The sequence below is a fragment of the Lissotriton vulgaris genome, chromosome 2_1 (genome assembly GCF_964263255.1).
Source record: "Lissotriton vulgaris chromosome 2_1, aLisVul1.2, whole genome shotgun sequence".
Taxonomy (NCBI): domain Eukaryota; kingdom Metazoa; phylum Chordata; class Amphibia; order Caudata; family Salamandridae; genus Lissotriton; species Lissotriton vulgaris.
In genome coordinates this window covers 207,309,990-207,334,147 of record NC_141687.1, presented here as the reverse complement: position 1 = coordinate 207,334,147, position 24,158 = coordinate 207,309,990, and the positions used below count along the sequence as shown (strand labels likewise).

Genomic DNA, 24,158 nt, shown 5'->3' with positions numbered 1-24,158 from the left:
GATCTTGTGACAGAAGATATCTAGCCAGATCAGGACTATAAAAATGTATCATCACACAACCCCCTTGAGATTTTTACACAATGGTCCTACTACAGCCACCCCCTCACAAATAAAATTATCTTACACTGAGCAATGTTAAAACCTGTGTACTTGGTAACTCAATGCACACCTTGTTCTTTAGCTGGATGGTTGACTCGATTGTCGTCAATGTTAGCACTGGTACATTGGCCATAACAACCACCTAAGGGCAGACTTGAGGGGGAATACTGAAATATGATGGCGGGGTCGGCTGGAGATATTCACCTTTTAGGAGGTTCTCTTGGGTCCAATTGCACTACGGGTGTTAAGCCTTCTAGCTGTTTCCTCACCCCTTGTTCGATATCATTACTGTTATCAGAGTGCAAGGGAGAATTATCTTTGCCTGTTCTAACAGGAGATTAGTTGATACCCAGACAACAACCAACTCATTCTCTCCCTATCCAACGAACCCAACGCAGCCACACATAACTTTCAAGAATTAATAAAAGCAGTTGCCAAATGGATGAAAAGCAGCCGCCTACAACTCAACACTGACAAAACAGAAGTACTCATCATGGGCCCAAATCCCGATACCTGGAGCGACACCTGGTGGCCCCGCGCCCTCGGAAACCTGCCCATCGCCATGGACCAAGCACACAATCTTGGAATCATGCTTTACTCCGAACTCAAAATGGACTGCCAGATCAATGTGGTGGATTGTGACTTAAAGGACTAAAGTAAGAAGATAAAATCTTTTACCAGGATTAACCTGGTTGGTAAATCTGACCTGTGCTCCATGGCAGTCAGAATAAAATTGCATCTAAGTCCCGCTCCACCGTGACCATTGACTATCATTGGCACTTAATCCTTCTGGCGCTATTCCTGCTTGGAACTTTAAAAAAATCATATCACAGGTTTCACACTGATTTTCAGGTCATTTTGTTTATTAACATTTAACCTATTTTTCTAATTCAATATGAGATTTTAATTGTTTTGCATTTTGACTTTAATACTGTTGTAGTAATGCATAAATGCGCCTACTAGTCCTCCCCGTGGCTGACCTCGACCCATGGGGCACCCGAATAAGAAGAGTGCCTGCAGACTTTCATTATAAGCGAGAATCCTGGCTCAACCTTTTAGTTGCTGCCTATCACTCGACGCCCTCAGGAGGCTTCTCCTGAAACTAATGTATATAATGAAAGCAGTTTGCTCCTGCTTGGAAGCCTCGTCGCTGTGCTTCTCCAAAACTGATGTAAAATTATTTCGAGGTGTGGTAAATTTACCGACTATTACAAAAAAAACTCCTTGAAAGACGATCTGACAAGGCATCCGAAAAGTGTCCGCAGCTCGGGAAAGTGTGTTTACCGTCCTGTAATATTGCACTGATCCCTTGACAATTTGTACTTTTGTTTACTATGGTTAGTAACCCACCTACCTTAATTTCTTTTATACATCAGGGGGATCACATACTTTGTTCTTTCATACTGTGCATTCTTAATGTTTTTTGGCACTTGCACTTGAATGCTTGAAGCCTGATTGTTTTAAACGCCTATTTTTAACATGTGGGGCTCACCCATTCTATTTTAACAAAATGTAACCATTGTCACTCTTTTTATTGATGAACCTGTGCTTCTGGATAGGAGGTCACCTACTTTATAATAACTGGAAGTAAATGTATATGGTTTTTATTAACTAAAACAATAAAAAAAACATACTTGATTACTTAGGGGCAGATTTACAAGCTCCTTGTGCTGCCAGTACGTCCCTTTTTGTGCATTTCTCTGCCTCATGTTTACAAGAACAGGAAAAGTCACCCTGCGTGGCTTTTCCTGCCCTTGTAAATATACCCCCTTTACATGCAGCTCTTTGCGTGAAAGGGGCGTTCCATGGGTGTTTCTGGGGGAGTTCCCAAACAACACCCATGGAACCAGACACATTTCCAGATTTTCGAGGAATCATAAACCTGGAAATGCCTCAGTATCCTATGCCACCCTAGGGGTGAGGTAGTGAGGCGCAACACGGAGTTGTGCCTCACTACCTCACGCCTAGTTTTTTTTTCTCTTTCAATGTGTGCTGTATTCTACAGCACGCATTGAAAGAGGTAAATGCCTGTAGTGATTGTTTTCGTGCAGGAAGTTGACCCTTCCTGCACAAAAATAATCACCCCATGACACAGGCATCCTTGCACCATGTTGCAAGGGTGCCTGCACCGGCGCATGACAGCTGTTTGTGCGCCAGCACAGGGGAGAGCCCAGGAATGCGGCATATCATTGTAAATATGTCGTATTCCTGTGCTCTGAAAGTGGCCCAGCGTGGTGCAGCCAAAGGGCTTGCTGTGCCGCACTGCGGCACCTTCTTGTAAATCTGCCCCTTAATGCATAAATACTGTACACATTGCCCTACGTTAAGCCTGTCTGGTCTGTGCCATCGCTACCAGAGGGTTGAGCTCAGGTTAATTTAGTGACATTGAAGGTTCACCCTGAAAAGGATTGTGACTGCTCCTGGAAGTAGGTGGCCGCCCACCACAAATATTATTCGATTTCTTACAGCAAACATGGAACAAGCAAAAAACTTAAAAAATATTAACACAAATGAGTGGTTTAACAGCCCAGGTACACCATTCATCTCATGTGAGTGACTCCTTTTCTGGCCGTAGCACACGTCGGGCACAATGATGTCACTTACTGTGCAAGACAGTTATGGATGAAGTGGACTGACCCATTGACCCCTTCTGAATGCTGTGGTGAGAAAAGAAAATGTGAATGACAATAGTCTTTCGAGCTGGCAAAGGGCTAGGGCCGATTTATCTCAGAAGGAGACTTCGCCCATATGCTCAGACCAGAACTTTACGGTCCAACTCTTAATTCCGGCTGGTCACCCCCAGATTCAAAAAAGCTAGATCTGGAGGTAAATCATTTGAGGTGGGCGCCACTCAATGTTGTAACAAACTTCCCCTGTACCTGCGCCTCATTCAGTCGGAACCCTTGTTTCGCAAATCCCTTAAAACGCGGCTATTTAATAGTCAGGACTAGTCTAAGCTTGATCAACGGCCATGCTCTTTGTCTGTGATAGCGCCGGGACACCCCGTTGGGGTAGCTGCGTGCTTAATAAATGCCTTATCATTATTATTATTATTAATAATATTAATGACACCAAATATGCCAGTAGATGAAGAGAAGTCACCGAAAAATTCATGTATATATGTAGATCTGTACATATTTTTTATTATGAATTGTTTGATAAAAAAGGAGGTTTGCGAGGTAGCTAAAACTGTCTTAATGCCTGACATAAACATATGTTTTTGCTAGAGTTTTGATCCTGGGGCTGATATGTCATGAAAAGGAATGACATTCACAGCGTTGTGTATTATAGCTAACAAAACTTAACTAAACAGGTTTGTAATAAAATAATGTAGAAATGTCTCATGAATGTAAATATTTTAAGTTCTTAATAATGAAATTATTTTTTCTTTTTCAGGAGCGGGTTGATTAAAGAAAATGAAATAAAAGTTAATTTAGAAACAAGTTATCCTGACGTGGTTATTGAAGTAGGACCAATAAACTTTGGGGAAAAAGAGCGCAATCACATGCAGAAAGATAAGAGGAACATTCAAAACAAGAGAATTAGGAGAGCTGCCTGTGCGCTATTAAATTCTGGAGGAGGCGTGATACAAGCTCAAATAAGAAATGGACACACGTATGCTTATGTGAAGGATGGGCTTGGACTGGACATTGAGGAGTCTCTAAGAGATCTTGTTCAAACAGCGGACTTGGAAAAGTATTTTGAGACTTTGCAACAAAACAAACTCATGCTGATTTTCGTGAAAACGTGGGCTGCTGATAAAGAAGATGGTGTGACGAAGCCCCACATTTGTAGTCTGAATACGAATTTGTTTAACAGATCTTCAACTTCAATCATTGAACGAAAATCAAGTGATGCTTTGAGATTTTTAAGGCGGAAGCAACTGAGTTCCAGACAGGAAGTGGGCGAACCTCCTGCAGAAAGGTCCCTTTTATGTGGCCAGGAAGGTAGCAATCTCGCTTTGGCTGCTAGCCTTTTTGGAAATGATCAGTTAGAGTACAAACAAATCCTGGACTTTGGTGAATCCATGCATGTTGAGTTAAAATCATTTAAAACAATGCATTGTCTAAAACGTATAAAAGAGAGGCTGCCAGAGTATATTTCTGCATTTGCAAATGCACAGGGAGGGTATATGATTTATGGAGTTGAAGATAAATCAAGAGAAGTTATTGGGTTTAGTGACCAGATAGCAAGCAAGGACACTTTAAAACAGGAAACTGCTCGAGCCGTTGCGAAACTTCATCTTTTGCACTTCTGTGATTCAGGTGGAGGCATAACGTGGGACCTGAAAACCATACCTGTATTTGAAAAGGATTGCTGCACGGGCCATATCTGTATTATCAAGATTGAGCCATTTTGTTGTGCTGTGTTTACTGACAATCCCGATTCTTGGGTCGTGCAGAAGAATTGTGTGAAGCAACTGGAACCAAAAGAATGGAAAGACATGATGATGGCTGTTGACCCTGGTATGAAATAAACTTTACTTTGTCTGGTTGATAAATGTAACTTTTAATGTGGGGACAGTCACAGTAATATGTAATTAAATCATATTTTCCCCAACACTGTTAAATGAATGTACTTCTTGTTTTGCATTTGTACTTCACCTGTAGCTTTCTTGTGGGAGTAGGTGAGCGAGAGAGTGAATGGTATACGTGTGGGGAATGGGCGGAGGAGGGGGGTGGAATGAAGATGCCTCTCATGTTTACTTTTTTCGATGCACTATAAACTTCTCAGGTGCCTCATGCTCAAGTCCAGTCGCTGGCTCTGGTGGCCCAAGGGCTATCTGGCTCCTCAATTGCTCCATGGGTAGACTGCAGTCACACGCTTCAGAGCGTGGAGAAGCTGCTGTCAGCAACTCTCTGCAGCTACCAACCAAGACTATGCTGCGGTTACTAATTATTCAGCATTCATTTACTACCTGCACAGTCTTTAAGTTTCTTTCAGGACATGCACAATGGAATCATACTTAATGGAATCCTGTTCCTCTATGACCAGATGTCTTTGGGTTTTGGCTGACCCAGATTTTCAGAAGCATCATTGTGAGAAAGCAAAATGTTATAAAGAAAATACAATTATCGCAGACTTTTTAGCCAGGACACACTTTCTAGATGCACAGTAACTCCTAATTGGTGGGTAATGTGAGTTCTTCTTGCAGTCACATTTCTCTATCTGAGGTGCCCTTAAAGCAGTGCGTTGAAGCAGTGCTTACAGTGACAATACAGAGCATTTTATGAGACTTAAGAAGACCACTGCAACCCACTCAGAGGTGTCACGGGAGCTGAGGAAAGCAAAAAAGTGATGGAATTATTGTATGAATTAATCTCCGCCACTGGCAAATCCAGTCTATCCAGTCCCATTCTTCATATACAACACTCCACGCTGAAACCCTGCCTTCAAGCCAAAACTAGCAATCCCCCATGTTGCATTTGGTAAACTCATGATTTTAAAAAGCCTTTTTCTCTCGTGTTATTGCCTATAAATGTTTTCCTAATTTGAAACTGTTAGTCTCTCCATTAATTGATGCTTAAAGTTTCCATTTAGAATTATTAATTGCCAAAGATTGCGGCTACGCAGACAGAGTACCATTTTAGCCAAATATTGTTTTCTCCTTCAGGGGTTTGAAGCAATATGTAGTAACTCCTGTTGTGGCACATACCAGAATTCCAAGTTCCTGTCTGCCTCATAAGGTGGTAGGAAACTTTATTGTTCAGTTAAAGGTCTCAAACTTTATTTAACATATGTAAAAGTATTCTGGCCAGAACATTCTAGAACTTTCAGGGGCATATTTACAAGCCCCTATTGCCACCACAACGTCCTATTTACAAGGGCAGCGTAAATAGGAGGCAACACCAAAATTAGGACTAGGGATAACCTGGTCTTAAACAGGCGAAACAAGGAGAAATGCTTTATTTCTCCCCGTTTTTGCTGCTTCCATGTATGCTGCCTTGTGCAGCACACATAGAAACAGCAAATTGCCTATGATTGTTTATGTGCAGGAAGGATGGTGATACCTGATAATCTCCTTTACTGACGCAGGTAACTGCATACACACAACAATTCCTCACATCCATCGTATTCACGTACTCATACAACTTCGCATAAGCATTCAATGTTTAATCACCTTTTGACAAATCTACGTGCAGCAAGCGACTAGCCTTATCAATCGTAGTACTGTCAGCTCCTAATGTTCACTATTTTGTTGTAGAAGTAATAGGTGTGGATGTCCCATGTGCTCCCACCCAACTTCTTTTTCGTGTGAACCTATAACGGACATGGCAGTGATTATTGCTATAACTATGATTACTCCTACTATGAGTGTACCTATCTTAGTTCTTCTTCCACTCTGGCCTAGATTATCTTCTTTTGAACATAGGTTTTTATTTACAGTTCATAGTTCAATTTACATCCCTTATAAGATCTGAACCAATTTCCTCGATGACACATTGCAAAAGTTCAAAACAAAATGCAGCAATCTCCTTAGCTGTCGGAAACGTAAGGTCAAGCTTCACAGGCCACTCAGTCTCTTGAGGATCTGGCACAGTCGGTGTCAAAAATCCATTGTCTTCTGCTCCAGGGACTAACAGTTTGATTTCAATTATCAGTACTGATGTCCCCCACCTCACTTGTCCTGAACTCACTCTCCCAGACCTCAGGGTTCCCGGCATCTATAATCCGATACGTCCACTCCGGGGCAGCGTATCTCTGGCACGGTACTCTTGCTCTCCAAGACTTCAAGCTCACTGTGCTTGTCCTGTATCACTTTGCTCTGATTCAGACATTTCAGATATGGGAGCAAGATCTCTTTCAGGCCACAATTCTCTTCCAACATCAGTTCTCCTTCACACCACTCGACCACCTTCCACACCAGTCTCTTCAGCTGAGTCTGACTCTATACCACTCGCAACGTTACCATCTCCCTCAGAGTCAATACCTGGGCCTTGTGTAGTGTGACCCCCCTAAGCACAACCTGGTGGATGACCACCCTCATCAGAGACACCCCCATCTTGGCTGGCCCTCTCCAGTGGCGTGAATCCAGTTCGGCAAGCCTCCGCACTTCACTTCAGTGTTCGTTACCAAGATCACCGGATACGGACCTCACCAACGGGCATCAAAACAGCTCTTCCTCATTTGGTTCTGGACCAAGACCCAGTCCCCTGAACACAGGTCATGACAGAGGTCCTTAAAGGTCGGTGCAGTCACAGTTTCAACCTGGTGAGACACAGAACGGAACATGACAGCCAGTCATTTGCAATAGTCAAGGGTCAGATCATCTGTGATGTTTATCAATGCTGTAGACGGCACTATAGGCAAGCGCATCGCCATCTCCATCAAAATTTCATGTGGGGATAGTGCAGTCCTTCTATCTGGAATGCTGCGCAAACTCATCAGTACCAAAGGCAACTCATCAGGTCAACTCGGTGAAGTCGAGGAGCACACCTTTGCCATTCTCATCTTTAGGGTCCCATTGACCTGTTCCACAATACCAGATGCCTCCGGTCTGTAGCTACAGTACAGTCTCTGATCAACTTGTAAGTCAGTACACAACAGCTTTATGATCTCCCTATGGAAGTGTTCCTCTATCCGACTCCAATGAAGTTTAAAACCCAAACGCGCAATCAATTCTCTAAGCAACAACTACTGTGAGGCTGTCACACCTTCTAGTCTGGTATGCTTCCACCCACAGTGAAAAAACACATCCCAACCAAAATGTACTTCAGCCCAGCATCTCAATTAAATCAAGCTGAATCCTACTAAAGGGACCCTACGACTTCCCAATGTGACTCAAGGCAACCACTGTTTTCTTCCCAGCATTCATCTGTTCGCATGCAACACACCTGTGACACACTGCTTCTGCAAACACACCAAATCTCGGGTTAAACCATGTTTGTCTGAACACTGGCACCATTGCATCTTTCCCAATGTGAACTGCTCCATGAATCTGTCTCGCTATAGGGCTCAAAAGACAATCCGGCAGCACAGCTTTACCGTCTGTTGAAACCCAAATGCCATCTTCTCTCTTTTCACAACCAGCTTTGATCCAACCAGCTTCCTCTCGGTCAGACTCTTCTCGCTGCAGATGCTTGACCTCATCCTAAGTGTCCCCTATGACCAACATCATGCTGAGCTCAGTTCTCTCTGTGCTCTCGCCTGAGTAATCGCCATTAAAGATACAAGCATGAACAGCACAAAAGCGGGCAACTTCGTCCGCGTACCTGTTACCCATAGTGACAAAATCCTGCTCTTACCCATAAGCGGTACACTTTACCACAACCATTTCCTTTGTTTGCTTTAAGGCTTCCAACAGTCATCTTACATATTCCCCATTCCTGATAAGAGATCCTGATGATGTTAAGAACCCCCTCTGTGACCATAGCTGTCCGAAGTCATGAACAACACCGAAACCGTACTGGCTTTCGGCATAAATGGTGACTCGGATTTGATCAGAAACAAAGCATGCATGGGTCCAGGCAATGATTTTAGCCACTTGTGTGAGTGTACTCCTTGTAAGCAAGCCACTTCCACAACTCCAGAAACAGTACAGAATGCAAAAGCTGCTCTCATGTAATCCTCATTGTCTCTCAGACATGAACCATCAACAAAAAGTACTTGGTCTGATTCAGGCAGTGATTCATCGACAATGTCGCGTCTTGGTTTGGTACAGAGTTCAGTCACATCCAGACAGTTCTGGTCCTCATAATCTTCCCCTTTAGCACTTGGAACAGTCATCAAAGTAGCAGGATTTAATACAGAACATCTTTTCAAGGTGACATTCTTGGAGGCCAGCAAAATCTGTTCATAGTGGGTAAGCCTGTTATTAGTCAAGTGCTGTGTTTTTGTTCTTGTCATCAGGAGCTCAACTGAGTGTGGAACATCCACAGTAAGGGGCTAACCCATTACAATGCTTTCACATCTTTCAATACTGACACCAGTTGCAGCAATGGATTTCAGACATCCGGGCAACGCTGAAGCTACAGGATCTAATGCAGCTAAGAAGTAAGCCACTGGTCTACGGACATCGCCATGTACCTAGGTGAGTACAGACATTGCACAATCCTCTCTCCCACAACAGAACAACGAAAACGCTTTGTTGTAATCAAGCATTCCTAGAGCTGGGGCACGACACAGGCTTTCACTCAGCTCCAAGAAGGCCACCAAGCAGTCGTTATCCCATGGTACCGGATCACTCACATCCTTGTGTGCCAATTTCTGTAAGGGCTTCGCCTTCAACAAGAAGTTGGAAATCCACTGTCAGTAACAGCCAATCATACCCAAAAACATCCTAACTTCCTTCTGTGTGGTAGGCAGATTCATTGTCAGGATTACCTCCATGCAGTCTGGTGAAACCTTTCGCTTGCCTTTCTCAATGCGATGACACAAATACTGTACTTAAGGCAAACAATACTGAAGTTTGCCTAGGGACCCCTTGTGTCCATTCTCTACCAAGTGATTTAATAGGGCAATGGTATCCTCCCTACAAGCCTCCTTGGTCTCTGATGCAATCAGGAGGTCGTCAGTGTACTGCACAAGCACTGAGCTTTTCGGCAGCATCATACTCCCAAGATTCTTTATCAATATCTGGTTAAAGATCGATGGACTCTCAGTATAGCCTTGTAGAATATGACACCATGGTAAAACAAGGTTCTCCAGCCAGAAAGCGAATAAAAATTGGCTTTCCTCATGTAAGGGTATTGAAAAGAATGCGTGACACAAATCAATCACTGTAAACCATTGAGCTTTGCAAGGGATTTGAAATAGGATAACGGATGGATTTGGTACCACAGGACAACATGGAATCACAATCGTGTTGACCCTCGCAGGCCCCGCACAATCCTATACTTCCCACTTGATTTCTGTAACCCCATTATAGGTGAATTACACGGACTTCCCATGATCTCTTTTAGGAGGGACACATCCGTTACAATGCGGTCTTTACACCGCAATACTTTTGCAACATGGCCCTTACAACGCAAGTTATTACAATGACTTGCGCTGTATGGCAATATACACTAAGGATTAGTATGATTTACTATTCCAACACCTTCCCTACTGTTACGTAGGCTGGAGTTGGAATAGTAAGTCATGCTATTCCTAAGTCCAGCGCCCTCCAAAGCAAGTCGTTGTAACAACTTGCGTTGTAATGACTGCGTTGTAGACGTATTGCGGTGTAAAGACCTCGATGTAGAGTCATGCATTCTTTTTAGGATGCCCTGCGCAATCATAGACTTAATCACTGGTGTAATTCCTGCCACAGTTTCTGGAGTCAGGTTGTACTGAGGCATTCTCGGAAATTCAGTATCTGGCTTAATCTTTATGCGAACTGGCTCGATCCCTCGAATTAGTCCCATCTCCTCTCCCTTGAAATCCCACACCACAGGAGGGACAGTGTCTCTGAGATCATATGGCATGTCGTCCACTGTTAGCACAGGGTACTTTTCTACACAGTGATTCTGATTTGCCAATTTGAATGCAATGTCATCATCATTGGTCTGCAATTCCACACCGTTGGATGTGCAATAGATGGTACAGTTTATACAAAAGGTTACATCCCGATAAACAGACTGGACTTAAATTGCATACCACAAACTGGTGTTGGTCCTGGAATGCTCCTATTCTCACAGGTATCTCATTTGTCATTCTAAAATTGGCAACTCCTACAACTTGGATCAATTTTCCCGAGAGGGGTAGGTTTGGGACTACTGCAGATCTAATGCACAGAGAGGGGGACGCACATCTCGCGGTCGAACGGCTAGCACCAGTATAAATCAAGAATGTAATTGGATGACTGTCTACATCTGCCTCCAAATATGGTCGTCGCTGGTCTACCAGCCTCTAATCGTGCTCCAAGGGTACAGTCTTCCTCCCCCCTCAGGCACCGCCAATACAACTGGTCTTGATCAAATTTGTCCAAAGTCTCCATGAATTGCATTTGGTGATACACTCGATTACCCGTAGAAATTCTCTTAGGTTGGGGTACCTGCACTAGCTGATTCGGACCCCTCCTTCGCTTACAGATCTAGGTCTCGTTACAGTATTGATGACATCCGGCACCTGTATATCTTCCTGATCCTGAAACTGATTCACCGGATTTGCTCGACACTCGCGCTTCCAATGCCCGATTTTGTGACAATAATGAGAGGCAGTGGTTCTCTTCAATGTACCAATGTCTACCCCTGACTTGGGATCCGTTCCTTTCCTTTTTCCCCGTTCTGTATTGTTCTGTGCATTCGGAGTCCCTCCTTGATTATTCCCTGATTTCGACCTAAAGTCCCTCCATTCGTCTGCCCCAGTTCCTCTCTGTTCGCATTCCTCATCTGGATCAACATTAGTTTGTCCTTCATGTTTCTATGCTTAGAATCCACCTCATCTCTAGAGTATCTGGCATACCGTAGAATTTCATCCAGACTTGTTCTGTCAGCAGATTAGATGCTGCTGAATCATGACGCTAATCTCTGTTCTCAAACCCAGCGCGAACTTGGACACATACTGTCCCATATCATTCGGGTCTAAAGTATCCTACCCACTGTACTGCTTAAAGGTTTGCAACAGCCTTTCATACAAACATGCACTGATTCCTTAGGCTCTTGGATGGTTCGATCTATCTTAACCCAATCGATATCTTGAGGGGCAATCTTAGACTTTAACCATATAATTACCTGTTCGAAGTTTTTCATGACAAAAGGTGTAGGACCATGTGTTATGGGGTCTCTATCTGTTTCCGTAGAAGGTCAATTAACAGCTATTTTACTAGAAGACCACAAGTCGCTAGGAACCACAATATCAAACCGTGTATTCAAATCAATCCACAACACCTTGGAAATCTTTACAAAGCAATCGACTTGCTTGTACCATTCAGCAGGTTTCTCCCTCAGCTGAGGAAAGTCATTTGTGAATGCTGTCAAATCACCCCTGCTCCAAGGTACATGCATGTACCCTCCACTTGGTACTTCTTGCAATGGGCAAACTTCAACTCCTGGTATACCCCCACCTGGCGGAGGCGTTTCCCCTGTCACCTTCCTAACATTCTTCTTCTTCGACCATCTTTCTTCCCATTTATCAAGCATGCTCCATGCGTGTATCCCTATGACCAGCTCTTGAATATGTGTCTTCAACCCTATGACCCTTTTCTCCTCAAGTTCCTGATCAGTCAGTCAGTCACAATATCTTTATTTCGGCGAAATGCCATAAAAGAGACAAATTGTAGGTAAAATGCATTCTACATAGTATCAAATTCCATTTAAATCCACTGTAAATCAGAATAAAAATGGTAATAAAATATTTACATAGGTTAAAAAAGAAATCATTGCGATTTGAGAAGTTTTGCCCTTCTTCACCACATGCGATACAGAAACCTAGAAATTGCATAAACAATGGGCAAATCAGTGTTTGTTTTTAAAAGTCTATATACATCCATACATCGACGAGAGCCCAGATTCCTGCATAAATTAATTAGCTTATACTGCCGTATTATACGATAACCCTCACAGAAGAACAGCACATGTATGTCAGTCTCTTCTTTGGCAGTACATGCAGGACAACTCTTTTCCAGCCCATTTGTCCATTTATTTGTCACAGCATGGAGCGGGAGACATCCATGTCGAAACTGCAGGAAGAGTTTACTACCAAGAGTTCGGTGATCACATCAAGCACAGAATCCATGGCATATGTGCATTTAACCTCCAGAAAGGAAGATGTCCTGGTACCAACCACGGGGCCTGTGTAAAAATTCCTCAGGTGCACATCCCAATATCTTGCAATCAGTTTCTTACATGTGATTCTAAAACAAGTAGTACTCAGATTTTCCCCAAAATCACCATAGCCTAAAGCGAACAAAGTTTGTTTAATATAGGCTATCCACGGATAGCTCCCACTCCCAGGTAAACTAAGAAACTTGATTAACTCTTTTTAGGGCTCGCCTGCTGATGCGCTTGCGCATAGCTGGCGAAGCTCTATAGTGGCTTATCCAGAGTTTAACCACTGGCGATTCCATGCACTGCATGTGCGCTTTTTAGGTCATTGCGCAAGCGCAAGCCCTAAAAAGCGCGTGCACAATGCCACCGGCTGCCTGCCTGCCTGCCTCGCATTACCACATCAAAGGCAGCCCAGCCTCCCTCCCACAAGCTTCTCAGCGTGCGCTCTGCATTTCTCCTCCCAGCGCATTTCTCATCCCTTAATTATTCACGGCCGGCCGTACTTTCAGTTTCACGGCCGCCAGGCCGTGTCTCCTTTTATGCTCTCTGATGCTTGTTTTTTTTTTAACTTGTTATTAAATTCCATTCTGCGCCTGTAAACACTTTGCGGAAGAAATAATAACATTACTTGGATAATCTGATATAAACAAAGTAAAAAAAAAGAACAGAAATAGCTCTGAGTTAAAAAAAAAAGAACAGGTTTGATTTATTCCAGTCTGTGAGAAAGAAATCCTGTCCTCTTGAAACGGAAAAATCTCTGATCAAGAGCTTTTTTTCTACAGTATTCGGACTCTGTCTCTACTTTAATACACACTTTAGCTCCTTCTTATCTCTTTTCCCCTCCCCCTCTCGCCACCCACATTTCTTTGCTTCCCTCTCTACCCCTCCCTCCACTGGCTTTCCTTCTTTTTCTTTCCTCCCACATCTCTCCATCCCATTCCCTCCCCCTGCTGCTCTCTGTCTTATCTCCTCCCTCTTCCTTTATCTCCTCTACCTCCCCGGCACAGAAAGCTCTCGTGACCCGCAGTCCCTTCCCTCGCCCCCTCTCCCTCCTGTCGCCCTGATATCTATCACCTGTCCCCGCGCTCACTTCATTCTCCTGTCTCTGTCCGCCTTTTCTTCTCACGGTCGCCTCTTTCTGTCTCCATCTTTTACGAACAGCCGTCTCCCTCCCTGCCCTCTTCCCGCAGTCTGCCTCTTCCTCCCCCGCCATGATAAACTGTTTTTTCCATGATGTGCAGAGCAGCACCGCCCGGCCCAGCCCCACTCCCAATCTCGTGTCTAGTTTCGCCGGTGCAAAGTGTGTCTGTACTTCTCTCACGTTAAGCTTTAACTGCGTTTCTGCACTGTGGCCCACTGCTGTGTCTGTCCTGTTTACAGAGCACAATTTTCACAATCGCATGTCCACTGTTGGTGCTGACGGTTAATCATTCCTACCTTCGTTCTGTGCTCACCCCGACCCCTCTAGCTCTCCATTTCATCATACTCTTGTTTTCTACAGTATTCGGACTCTGTCTCTTTCAAGCCAAACATTTTATTCACATCAAAGGCTACTGCTGCCGTGACTCGCATTTCTCCTCCCTCCTCCCCTTTCACTGCCCAGGTCGGCCGTACTTTCACTTTACACGGCCGCCAGGCCGTGTCTCGGGTTTTTTTTAACATGGCAGCTTTCTCGCATTTCTCCTCCCCCCTCCCCACAGCAATGCCAAGAGCTTTTTTTCTACAGTATTCGGACTCTGTCTCTTTCAAGCCAAACACCACTTAATTTTGGTTTCGAACAGTTATACTTGCATTTTACAACAGAAGCAGACTGGTGTACTGCAACAACTGGCTTTAAATATTTTTGTTTAGTTGTTTTCTGTTTTATTTGGGATTCATTTTATGACTAAAAGTGGGTCCAACCTAACAAAGACAGGAAGAATGCGCATACAATCCACTGTATGAGATCAGTGCCGTCTCACTTTTCTCTAGGGGTTTTATGGTCCCTGAAGTCATTGGAATGTGCTCTACGACAGACCGGGGCCATTCGTTGTCTGTTTTACGAAATCTGACTTGTGCCAGACTGGCCGCATGTCTGCCAGGACATAGCAGACAAAAAAAGAATTACCTGGGTTGATGTAATCTGTAAGTACAGGTGTGGCTAGAAAGCGTGCTTAGATGCACTAAGAACATGCACCCATTAAGGACATTACAAAAGATAAATCTGCCCCAGCACGGGCACCCAAGCTTCGTAGTTTTATAGCCTGGGTTCCTGCACTTGCACGGCCTCAGCAAATGTTTGTACTAGATAACTTGTGTTTGCTTCATATGGACGTGCTGATGGTTTCCATCCCTCACTTTCAAGGACAAGCGCAATACATTTATATTTATGAGCCGGGCTTTTAAACCAGCAGAATTCCAAATGTGAACGTTCCATTTTCACTTCTCTTTTTCTGTTCCTTATAATTGGGAAGATTCGTCTTGTGCTCGTCTAGTTTTTATCGTTTCCTGTTCAATCGTATCTGTTTCCGATACTTTTAACATGCACATTCTTCTCTCTCCAGTGTGTAGTAGCAGCTGTCTAATGCAGCTTTAACGATTACATCTAAGTCACGTAAATACAAAACATGTTGCATTACAAATGCTATAGGTGTCACATTTGCAAAAGTTATAACTATTGGCATTGTAAATGACAAAGCTATTAATTTAGCTATTTTAAAAAATAACACATAAATAAAAAAAAATTAATTTATAAGACCAATAGCTCAAACTTTCCTAATGCGAGCCCTATTGCATTTCCAATGCTTGTTTAAATATGGCTAGTTCAGGAGTTGTCCATATCCTTCGCCAATTCCTGATCAGTGTAAGTCAACCTATGGTTTCCCTGCAGCATTTAAGTCTTAGACAAATCCACATCATACCTTTGGGCCAATTCTGTCAGTTTCTCATGTGCTCGCCTTGCTTTACAAGTGACATCCTTCACTACAAACAACAATTCATCCTGTTCATGAGGTTCTATTCTTTCTAAAGGCAAGCTGCCACTGATTCTCATCCACTTTTGCTTTTAGCCTCACTACATCTATCAATATTACCATTATTGCAGCTTTAATTATTCCCTAATTTGAGACACTACTCTGTCCTTCCTTTTCCCCACTCTGCTTTCTCTCTCGACTCTCTGATGTTGTAGGCTGCAGGACATGCTGATCTCCAGAAGCTCCCTGATCTGTACATACCTCTGATATCCTTCACATGGGGCCTCTATCTGGAGCTTCCCACATTCTCAAATCTGAATTTGAGTTTGCCAATGACATTGATTGTATTTTACCAGACCCAACATGCATCCTCGAAGAGTCTGCGGTTGCTGGCAGGGGTTACTAGCTTCTACAGGCACCAAAAATTTACTGTTTCCATTCATCGTCACATTCCATCCTGGGTTTATCCTTTCCCCCAATCCTGACTGCTGTTGACTGGCTGTCTCTCCTAACCTCTGGTCATACACTGAGACTACAGTTCCGATGGTGACCAATACCTTAAGGGCTTCCGGCAACCTTATAGCAGTGTTGACTCCACTTGACTTTGCACCTTAAAATATCGGTATCGTTGCCCCTTCTGCTCCTGTACTGTGTCCTGCCTGTGGCCTTACCATTCTTTCCATATTTGCCGCATTTGCCAGTTCTCGGTTTCCCTCTTCTGAGTGTGGGTAGTATGGAGGAGGTCGCTCTGCTAACAACAAGTCTAACAAACTGTCATTGGTGTCACTCCCATCATCTCCATCTCCATTCCCATTCCGAGCATCTCCCTCTTTTAATAATAGTGGGTACAACCTCTCTCCCTCGATGGTGTGTATTCTCCATCTCTTAAACTGCCCATCCCATTGAGTATCCTGATATGCTTTCATTGCTTTCCTCATTCTCCCCTGACATTTTTCCCTGTTGTTTGCCTGAGCTGCCCGCATCCAAGCATCTTGTGCCTCAAACTGTGTTGGTCTGTGTGGAGGCCGTAATGAAGACATCACTCCCCTCAACTGATACAGTACCTCTATTTGAAATTAACCATAGCGTGGAAAAGACAAATCTCCTTCTTTGTCAGTAATTTTATGCCAATTTTGAATCCAAACTATAGTGTGGAGTTCTATGTTCGTTGCTATGTAACGTGCTGGGGTATCCACAGGTGGTGCTTCCTCACCCACCCGAGTCATCACTCCCCTATCTCCTATAGATACATCACGTAGAACCTTAAAGCATTGCATGATTATTATTTATCTTATTTCATTTATTGAAGTTTTGCAAATACAATAAACATTAAATGCAGCCACATCCTTATACATATTATTGTAGTCACACATGGCAGTATCCCCTTCATCATTAACAGTAAACAGAGGTACCTCTCGCCAGTAATCGTTTTGTTTTTAACCGTCTTGTCTTATTTTGTTCAACCCCACATCACATCTCCTTCTTGTCCCTCTAACTCCATTTTCCTCCTAGTATTCCCCACTTGTAGACATTCAGTTTCTCAATTCGTTATCAAATTCCATGTAACCCTTTACGACGTTAGCTGTTAAAGTGCCTCTTTTTCTGTCAGGTGCTCTCTTATTCTCCAACCAGGGGAGGATTATGTTGGGTGAGCCATCAAGTACACCATCAACGGGTCCAATATATCTTTCGGGATAGATGTGGGTGGAGGGAGCTCTGTATACACAAGGCACTGCTCTTGCCACAATATAAGATCTTGCAACCAGACTTTGAATTTGGGAGCTCTGCCTCTCCCCCATCTTCAAGCGACTCATCTGTTAGCCAACAGAAAACCCAATGCCGCAAACTTTCTATGTGTTGCTTCAATTTCCGAAGTGTACCCGAGCAACGCTAAGATCGACGATTATGGCAGTGATGCTGCTATCATCTCTCTGAATGCTGTTAGTACCTGCCACCAGTATGCCTTTATAGATGTGCAGTTCCAGGCTGTAATACATGCGATGGAGAAATGTATAATGTATTATATGGAGGCGGCTGTTGACGGATATGTTTCCGATATGAGCACAACTATATTCCCACCGGATATCAGTGAGGTGCTCGCCCAGGTCTATCTTCCATCGCTGTTTGGAATCAGTGGGGAAACCTGTTGAAGAGGCCTGTGTCTGGCGGTAGAGGAGGGAGACCATGTATGTTAGGATGGTGCACTGTAGTGTAGCATGGAGTGGTCCCAGCATTGGTGGTTCCTGAGGGAATGCAGGCGTGGCTTTTGCTTTCTCGCCTTAAGTGCGCCAGGTATGCCCAGACAGTGGTCCTGGGCTCACTGTGCCACTGGAATAAGCTATCCTGGCTGAAGAGGGGTGAAACCCCGAAACCGGTCCTAGAATGCTTGTTTCTGGTCCAGGGAGGGCAGTTCGGGCTGGACTGTTCCCATGAGGCACAGGGTCAAGACTGATTTGCATATGGCTAGGTCTAAACTGGGGTGGCATGGTGAGCAAAAGAATGATGGATTTAACCCAGATCTCTTGATTCGGGGTGAATGTTTTGATTTGTTCTGCATTCCGTCCATCAATTATGTGTCTTTTGCTTTCTCGCCCCAAGTGCGCCAGGTATACCCAGACGTGAGTCCTGGGCTCACTGTGCCACTGGAATCAAGCTATCCTGGCTGAAGAGGGGTGAAACACCGAAACCGGTCCTCTTGACTGGGGGTAAATGTTTTGATTTGGTCTGCATTCAGTCCATTAATTGTGTGTCTTTTGCTTTGACACTTTGGCGTCTCCCGAATAGGAATAATTCAATTGTTGTCGGGTCTTTACTATGGAAGAACTATACTCTACTTTTAAATATCCCATTGTTGTAAAGGTCCCCCCCAAGTGTGCACCTTGACTTTATGCAACAGATTTCAGCAACCTGTTTCTTGTGTCACTGTGAGCGCTGGCTTACACAGGAGGCTCAATCTAGGCAGGTATACAGCATTGGTACTGCTATCCTATATGCAATACTCTTCTATGCAGCAGTGGTGCATTCTAATGTGGTAATATCTTTATCTCTGCTCTTGGGCTTATGTGCGATGAAGCTCGGCAATGGGACTGGATCCTTGTAACCTTGTTCAATTGCTATGTGTGGCATGTGAGGGTGTGGAACCAGTATACCTCATAGTGCGCCCGCGCACATAGATAGTAAAGTTTCATGTCTGGTACTTCGAAGACCCCCTGTGAGAAGGGGCATGTGAGTATGTCCCATTTGAGTCGATGATGTTTACCTCTCCATGCCAATCTGATTAGTTGTGAGTGGAGTGTTTTTAAAAAATTTCGCCCTTGCTTATATGGTATAATTATGAAAAGATACAATAGTTTAGGCAGTAGCTCCATTTTCATCAATGAAATTCATCCTGCCATTGAGAGTGGCATGTCTATCCACCACGTAATCTTGTCTGTAAGGGAGGCTACGGTCTGCCCATAGTTGGTCCGCATGAGCTCTGTCTTATCCTTGTAAATGACTATTCCTAGATATTTAACAACCTACTGGCACCACTTAATGGGGTATTCAAGAGGATATTTCTGAGTTATTTCCGTGAGTGGGAAAATCAGTGTTTTTCTCCCAATTAAAATTCTCTCAGTATGGGGTTCAGACTTATTTGCGGGTTTCGCACGTAGATTGATATGTCGTCTGCGTATAGCGTATAGAGACGCCAATATGTGTTGTGAGACGGTGCCGAGGGCCCCCCTACCTGGAAGTAGCTCTCTCACACACGTACCGCCTTCCTTTCCACCGGGACTGCAACCCCGCGAACACTTCCTCGTGTCGGAAACGGGGCCCGGAGCAGCAACCATAACAAACGGACCCCCGCCCTTCTCTCTCTTACAGGAACCAACCAGAGAACTGTGTTCATAGGAAGTACATCCCTCTGACCCCGGAAGTCCCGCCCCTGTGGCAGCGCCAGAACAGGGAAAAGCCGAGACCAGGGACCAGAATGCCGTCGGAGCATCGTGGCAGGACACTCGGACTGGAGCCGAAGAAGGAGAACAGGCGAACGACGAAGACGTGTGGACCGAAGAGTGGTGAAGTCCTCAGGAGGTGGCTGAAGAGCGGCCGCGACTCACTGGAGAGTTGCGGCGGACCGTGTGAGTACCCTACTGATTCCTTTTCGGTGCTCACTAGGAGCTCGCTGTAAAGTCCCTGTAAATAACCCCCATCTCTTTAGATACACGTTCCTTGCACTGTACCATACATGTATAGCACCCTCACTGTGTAACAAGCCCTTCCCCACACGACCCGATTCGACACCCTTTCTGCATACCGCCCTTCTTTTCCTCCCCCCCCCCGATACCTCCCTTCCCCACTGTCTCCTTTCTCCCCCCTCACTGCCCGGGTGATGGTGACTGTTACTATTGTACCTTGAGATTCAAGATAGGACTAACGGTCCCCTGTTTTTCTCCTCTTACTGCCCTCCGTGGATCCTCCCCGATACCGGACCCGTCGTCGGACGTCCTGAAGAACTGTACCCGGACCCAAGACCCGGAGTGGACACCGGCAACATCCCCCGAACCCTTTTCTGTTGTGGCTTATTTTCTGCCTTATGTGAAATAAACTAACAGCATAGTCCACTAAATTCGGCCTCCTTGCCTGCTTTTCCGGCCTGCAGCACACCCACCATCACATGTGTCTGGTGGGATAACATATGGCATGATCCCGATGGTGTTGGCATAATTTTAAAGCAAGCCGTTCCACTGCCAGAGCAACAATAAAGGGTGAAAATGGGCATCCCTGGCTTATTCCTCACGACCACGTGAACATGGACTGGAAGTACTCCGTTGATGAGTACTTTCGCTTGTGGCTGTTGATACAGCAATCTAATCCAGGGGAGAAAATCGTATGGCATCCCCATGCGCTTCAACACTCTCAGCAGATCCCCCCCCCCCACTAACGAATCAATGGCTTTGGTGGCGTCTAGGAAGACTGCTGCCTTCTCTGGGTCAACATTTTGAAGAAGGGAGAAGAGCGTTTGAAGGTTATGTGACGTTATGTAGAAAAAGGTAGGGCTATGGCCTTTCTCAAGATTTGCCCGGCGCTAACCGCCTTTGTACCATTCAAATTACCAAGCAATGAGGCAGGCGCCGGAGACCAGAAGGCGGGAAACAGAAGTTTTATTCCGACGGAGCAGAACACATCAGATCAGACAACAAGGTATCGTCTCGAGGTGCTCTAACAGCCTCTCGGAGGCCTGGCCTCTTATACACTGGTTTATGGCATGTGACCTTTCTTTATTACAATCAGAACATTGTGAAGCAAGAAAAAGACATCCCCATAATCCTCGTGTCAATCCCACCCCCGTATACCTTCACAATAGTGGTCCTTAACCTGCTGATAAGGGGAGGGGGTCATCACGCAGCTGAGTGTTCCACCAAGTCTTAGGATGTGTGCGCCTGATCATACCCCAGGGGGTGGTGAGGCCCTGGTCAACAGTGTGTCTTTTGAAGAGGGATGACTCCATACAATGAAGGGCAGTAAATGGTATCTCCTAGCTTAGGCGATGGCCTCGGACCTGTGTGGACAGTCGGACACGGGGTAAGGGGTCATCAAGGGAGTGGTATTCATGCCGCGCGGACAATTGAGCGCGGAGGGAAGGTTTATCAACAGAGGGGCATTCATGGGCGGAGAGGAGGTGCTGGTCAGGCGCTGGCGTGACTTCCAAGGACAGGGTCATGCAGAGGGGTAGGCTCAGGAGAGGGAGGGAGGGGGAGCCAGGATGCGCGGAGGATGCTTGCTGGGTCAGAGGGGCGCGCTGACGATAGATCGCGGACAGGGAGACCATGATACCTAAAATGGCTGCCGTGCACGTCGTACGTGGGTGACAAGCTGGCGCAGATGATGTTTAGATCGCAAACTAAAATTCCACAGTCCTCCCTTTTAACATGTCTCGCCAACTTGTCAGTTTGGATTTATCCCCATAAGGCCACGTATTTCTACTTCATAGAGGGGACTCATGTGCTCATTTCGGAAGTCCAAAGTCTTTGGGCACATACAGTTAGAAACAAGGCCGCACAAAGATGGCAGACATTGGATACCTAAGCAACACCCACATAATATCACAACAGGTATCAGCACGAAGGAAAACAACCTCCAACCCCAGTTCTTCAAAGTGTCCCAAAACCAGCTCCCGAGCGACCATCCTTCTTGTTCTTGGTGAACCTCCGAGGAAAGTCTGTGGAGGTGCTCAATTGCTTTGTAGACGGAAGGCGAGTTATCTGGCACATAGGTGCAGCAGCTGGATCCGATGATGCGGCAGGCTCCTCCTCGGTCGGCTAGGACCACGTCTAGGACAAGACGGTTTTGAAGGGTCACAAGACGGACCGCCTGAAGTTCCGCCGTGTTGTTGGCGAGGATGCCAGCCGTGATGTTGATCGTTGTTTCTACTGCCTGGGTCAGGTGTCGGATAGCGCGGCTGTTTGCCATTGGGCCCCACAAAGGAACAAGTCCCTTTGCTGCATCTAGGAACTGGGCTCCAGTGGAATCGGCTTGTCCGATGTCATCTGCACGCCTCTGCCGGTGATGGTTGGCAGGGGCTACATATGTGGGTGGAAGAACGAAGGCAATGTAACAGATACCCTTCCATCCTTTCGGGAGCCAGGTGTAAGCTTTGGTGCCACACACAAAGTACATATTTGGAGAAGCAACAAAGGAAGGGGGGTCAACTGAGTCCAATGTTCTGGTGATTCAGCAGGCACTGTGACCCACCAGCTGTGTTCCATGGCCTTCGAGACACACAAGACCTGTGACATTGATAACAGACAGAGCCACAGTCAGAGTAGCGGTAGTTTGTTCTTGCAGATGAGAGAAGGTGGTTCTGGCTGGATTGTGGAGCACCTGTACTTCGACTCGTTCTTTGGCTGGAATGTCTTTAAGGAAGGTGGCGCCTGTGAGCGCGGGACACACGGCAGCAGAGGTCTTTCCGGTTTTGTTCAGCCAGAACCCAGAGTAGAAGTGCGACACTGTCTGGCTGGAAGTGGCGTTGCCCTTGTGGCTCTCTTGCATGAGGATCAACCAGGCGAGGCAGGAGCCGTGAACTGAGAAAGGAGAAGGGATGAAGGGGATGGAGTGTCCAGTGGCATGCGGGAGCAACCCGCAGATCCAGCAGTTCGTAGCATTTGCAGCAAGGTTGTGTTGGTGCAACAGTTGCACGAAGGAATTGTTCCAGAATTCCCTGCGCCTTTCTCGGAGCTGAGGCGACAGAGAGATTAGGTGATGCTCTTTCAGGGGTGTTGGCTGTGCAGTAGGTAGCAATGCCTCATGAGCCGGTGTGCTTTCCTCCAGAATCCAGAAGGAGGTCACGAGGAGGAGGCAGAAGAGGAAGACAATAAAGAGGGCGATTGTCTTTGATTTGTGCAAATTGTCAGTCTTTGGGTTTCTATAGTGGGTATTTCCTGTTTCTTCCATCATCTTCTCACCTGGCGCTTCCATCATCTTCTTATCTGACGCTTCCATCACCTTCAAGGGGCTCGGTAGCGGGCAGAACCACAGACTCCGTTTAGCTTCTCTCCCGGCAACCCTTGGTTGTGCTTAGGTCACCGTTCTGAGATTCAACTTAGTCCGTGGCCTACTTAGCCGAAGCTCCCTCCTTTCGACGCAGGAAATACCCTTCTCTGGAGGGCACAGTGGGATCAGAGAATTTTGCAAGTTCAAGTGCCTCAGTATCGGGATAACAGTTCAATGTTGGTCGGTCTTTGTTCAGGAGCTCTTCTTGGGTGTTGACGTTTTCAGTCGTGGCCAGGTTAGCAGAGACCTTTCGGCAGTGATGTGCGTGCAGCCAGTGCCTCTTCCCCTCCACTCGAAGCGCCGTCCGTGTGGTAATCAGCACTTGCCAGGGGCCCGTCCAACGGGGTTCCAGACTCTTGGCCCGCTGGAAATTTCGTATCAGCACGAAATCTCCTGGTTGGATGTCATGGCCGGGGCCCCTGGAAGCATCGGGGATGGCCTGCTGCACCTGTTGATGAATGACAGACAACGTCTTAGTTAATTTGCACAAATAATCAGACAGTAGGACGTCCGGGACGTCATGAATGGAGGTCGGCTTGGGAGCGGTCCAGAGGTTCATCGGTCGCCCGAATACGACCTCATAGGGGGTCAAATGGTGTTTAGTGGGAGTGGAGCGCATTGATAGCAGGGCCAAAGGGAGAGCGTTTGGCCATTTAAGTCCGGTGGTTGCCACTATTTTTGACAATTTCAACTTCAATGTGGCATTATGGCGTTCCACCAGACCGGCGGATTGGGGGTGGAAGACTGCGTGAAATCTCTGTCTCACCCCCAATCCTTTTAGGATTAGTTGGATAACCTCAGCTATGAAGTGGGGGCCATTGTCGCTCCACAAAATTCGACAAAGGCCATAGCGAGGGAAGAATTCTTTCAGTAGTACTTTGGCAGT

The 24,158-nt window shown here is 45.6% G+C and overlaps 1 protein-coding gene across 1 annotated transcript in view; it reads left to right on the top strand.

Moving 5' to 3' along the window:
* The window catches only part of LOC147729840 (schlafen family member 13-like), a 780,854-nt gene that overhangs the window by 352,228 nt on the left and 404,468 nt on the right, over positions 1–24,158 (top strand). Inside the window, exon 2 of the mRNA XM_086954038.1 lies at positions 3,496–4,565. Coding sequence (XP_086810164.1) covers positions 3,496–4,565 — 1,070 coding nt within the window. The remainder of the gene's footprint in view (positions 1–3,495; positions 4,566–24,158) is intronic.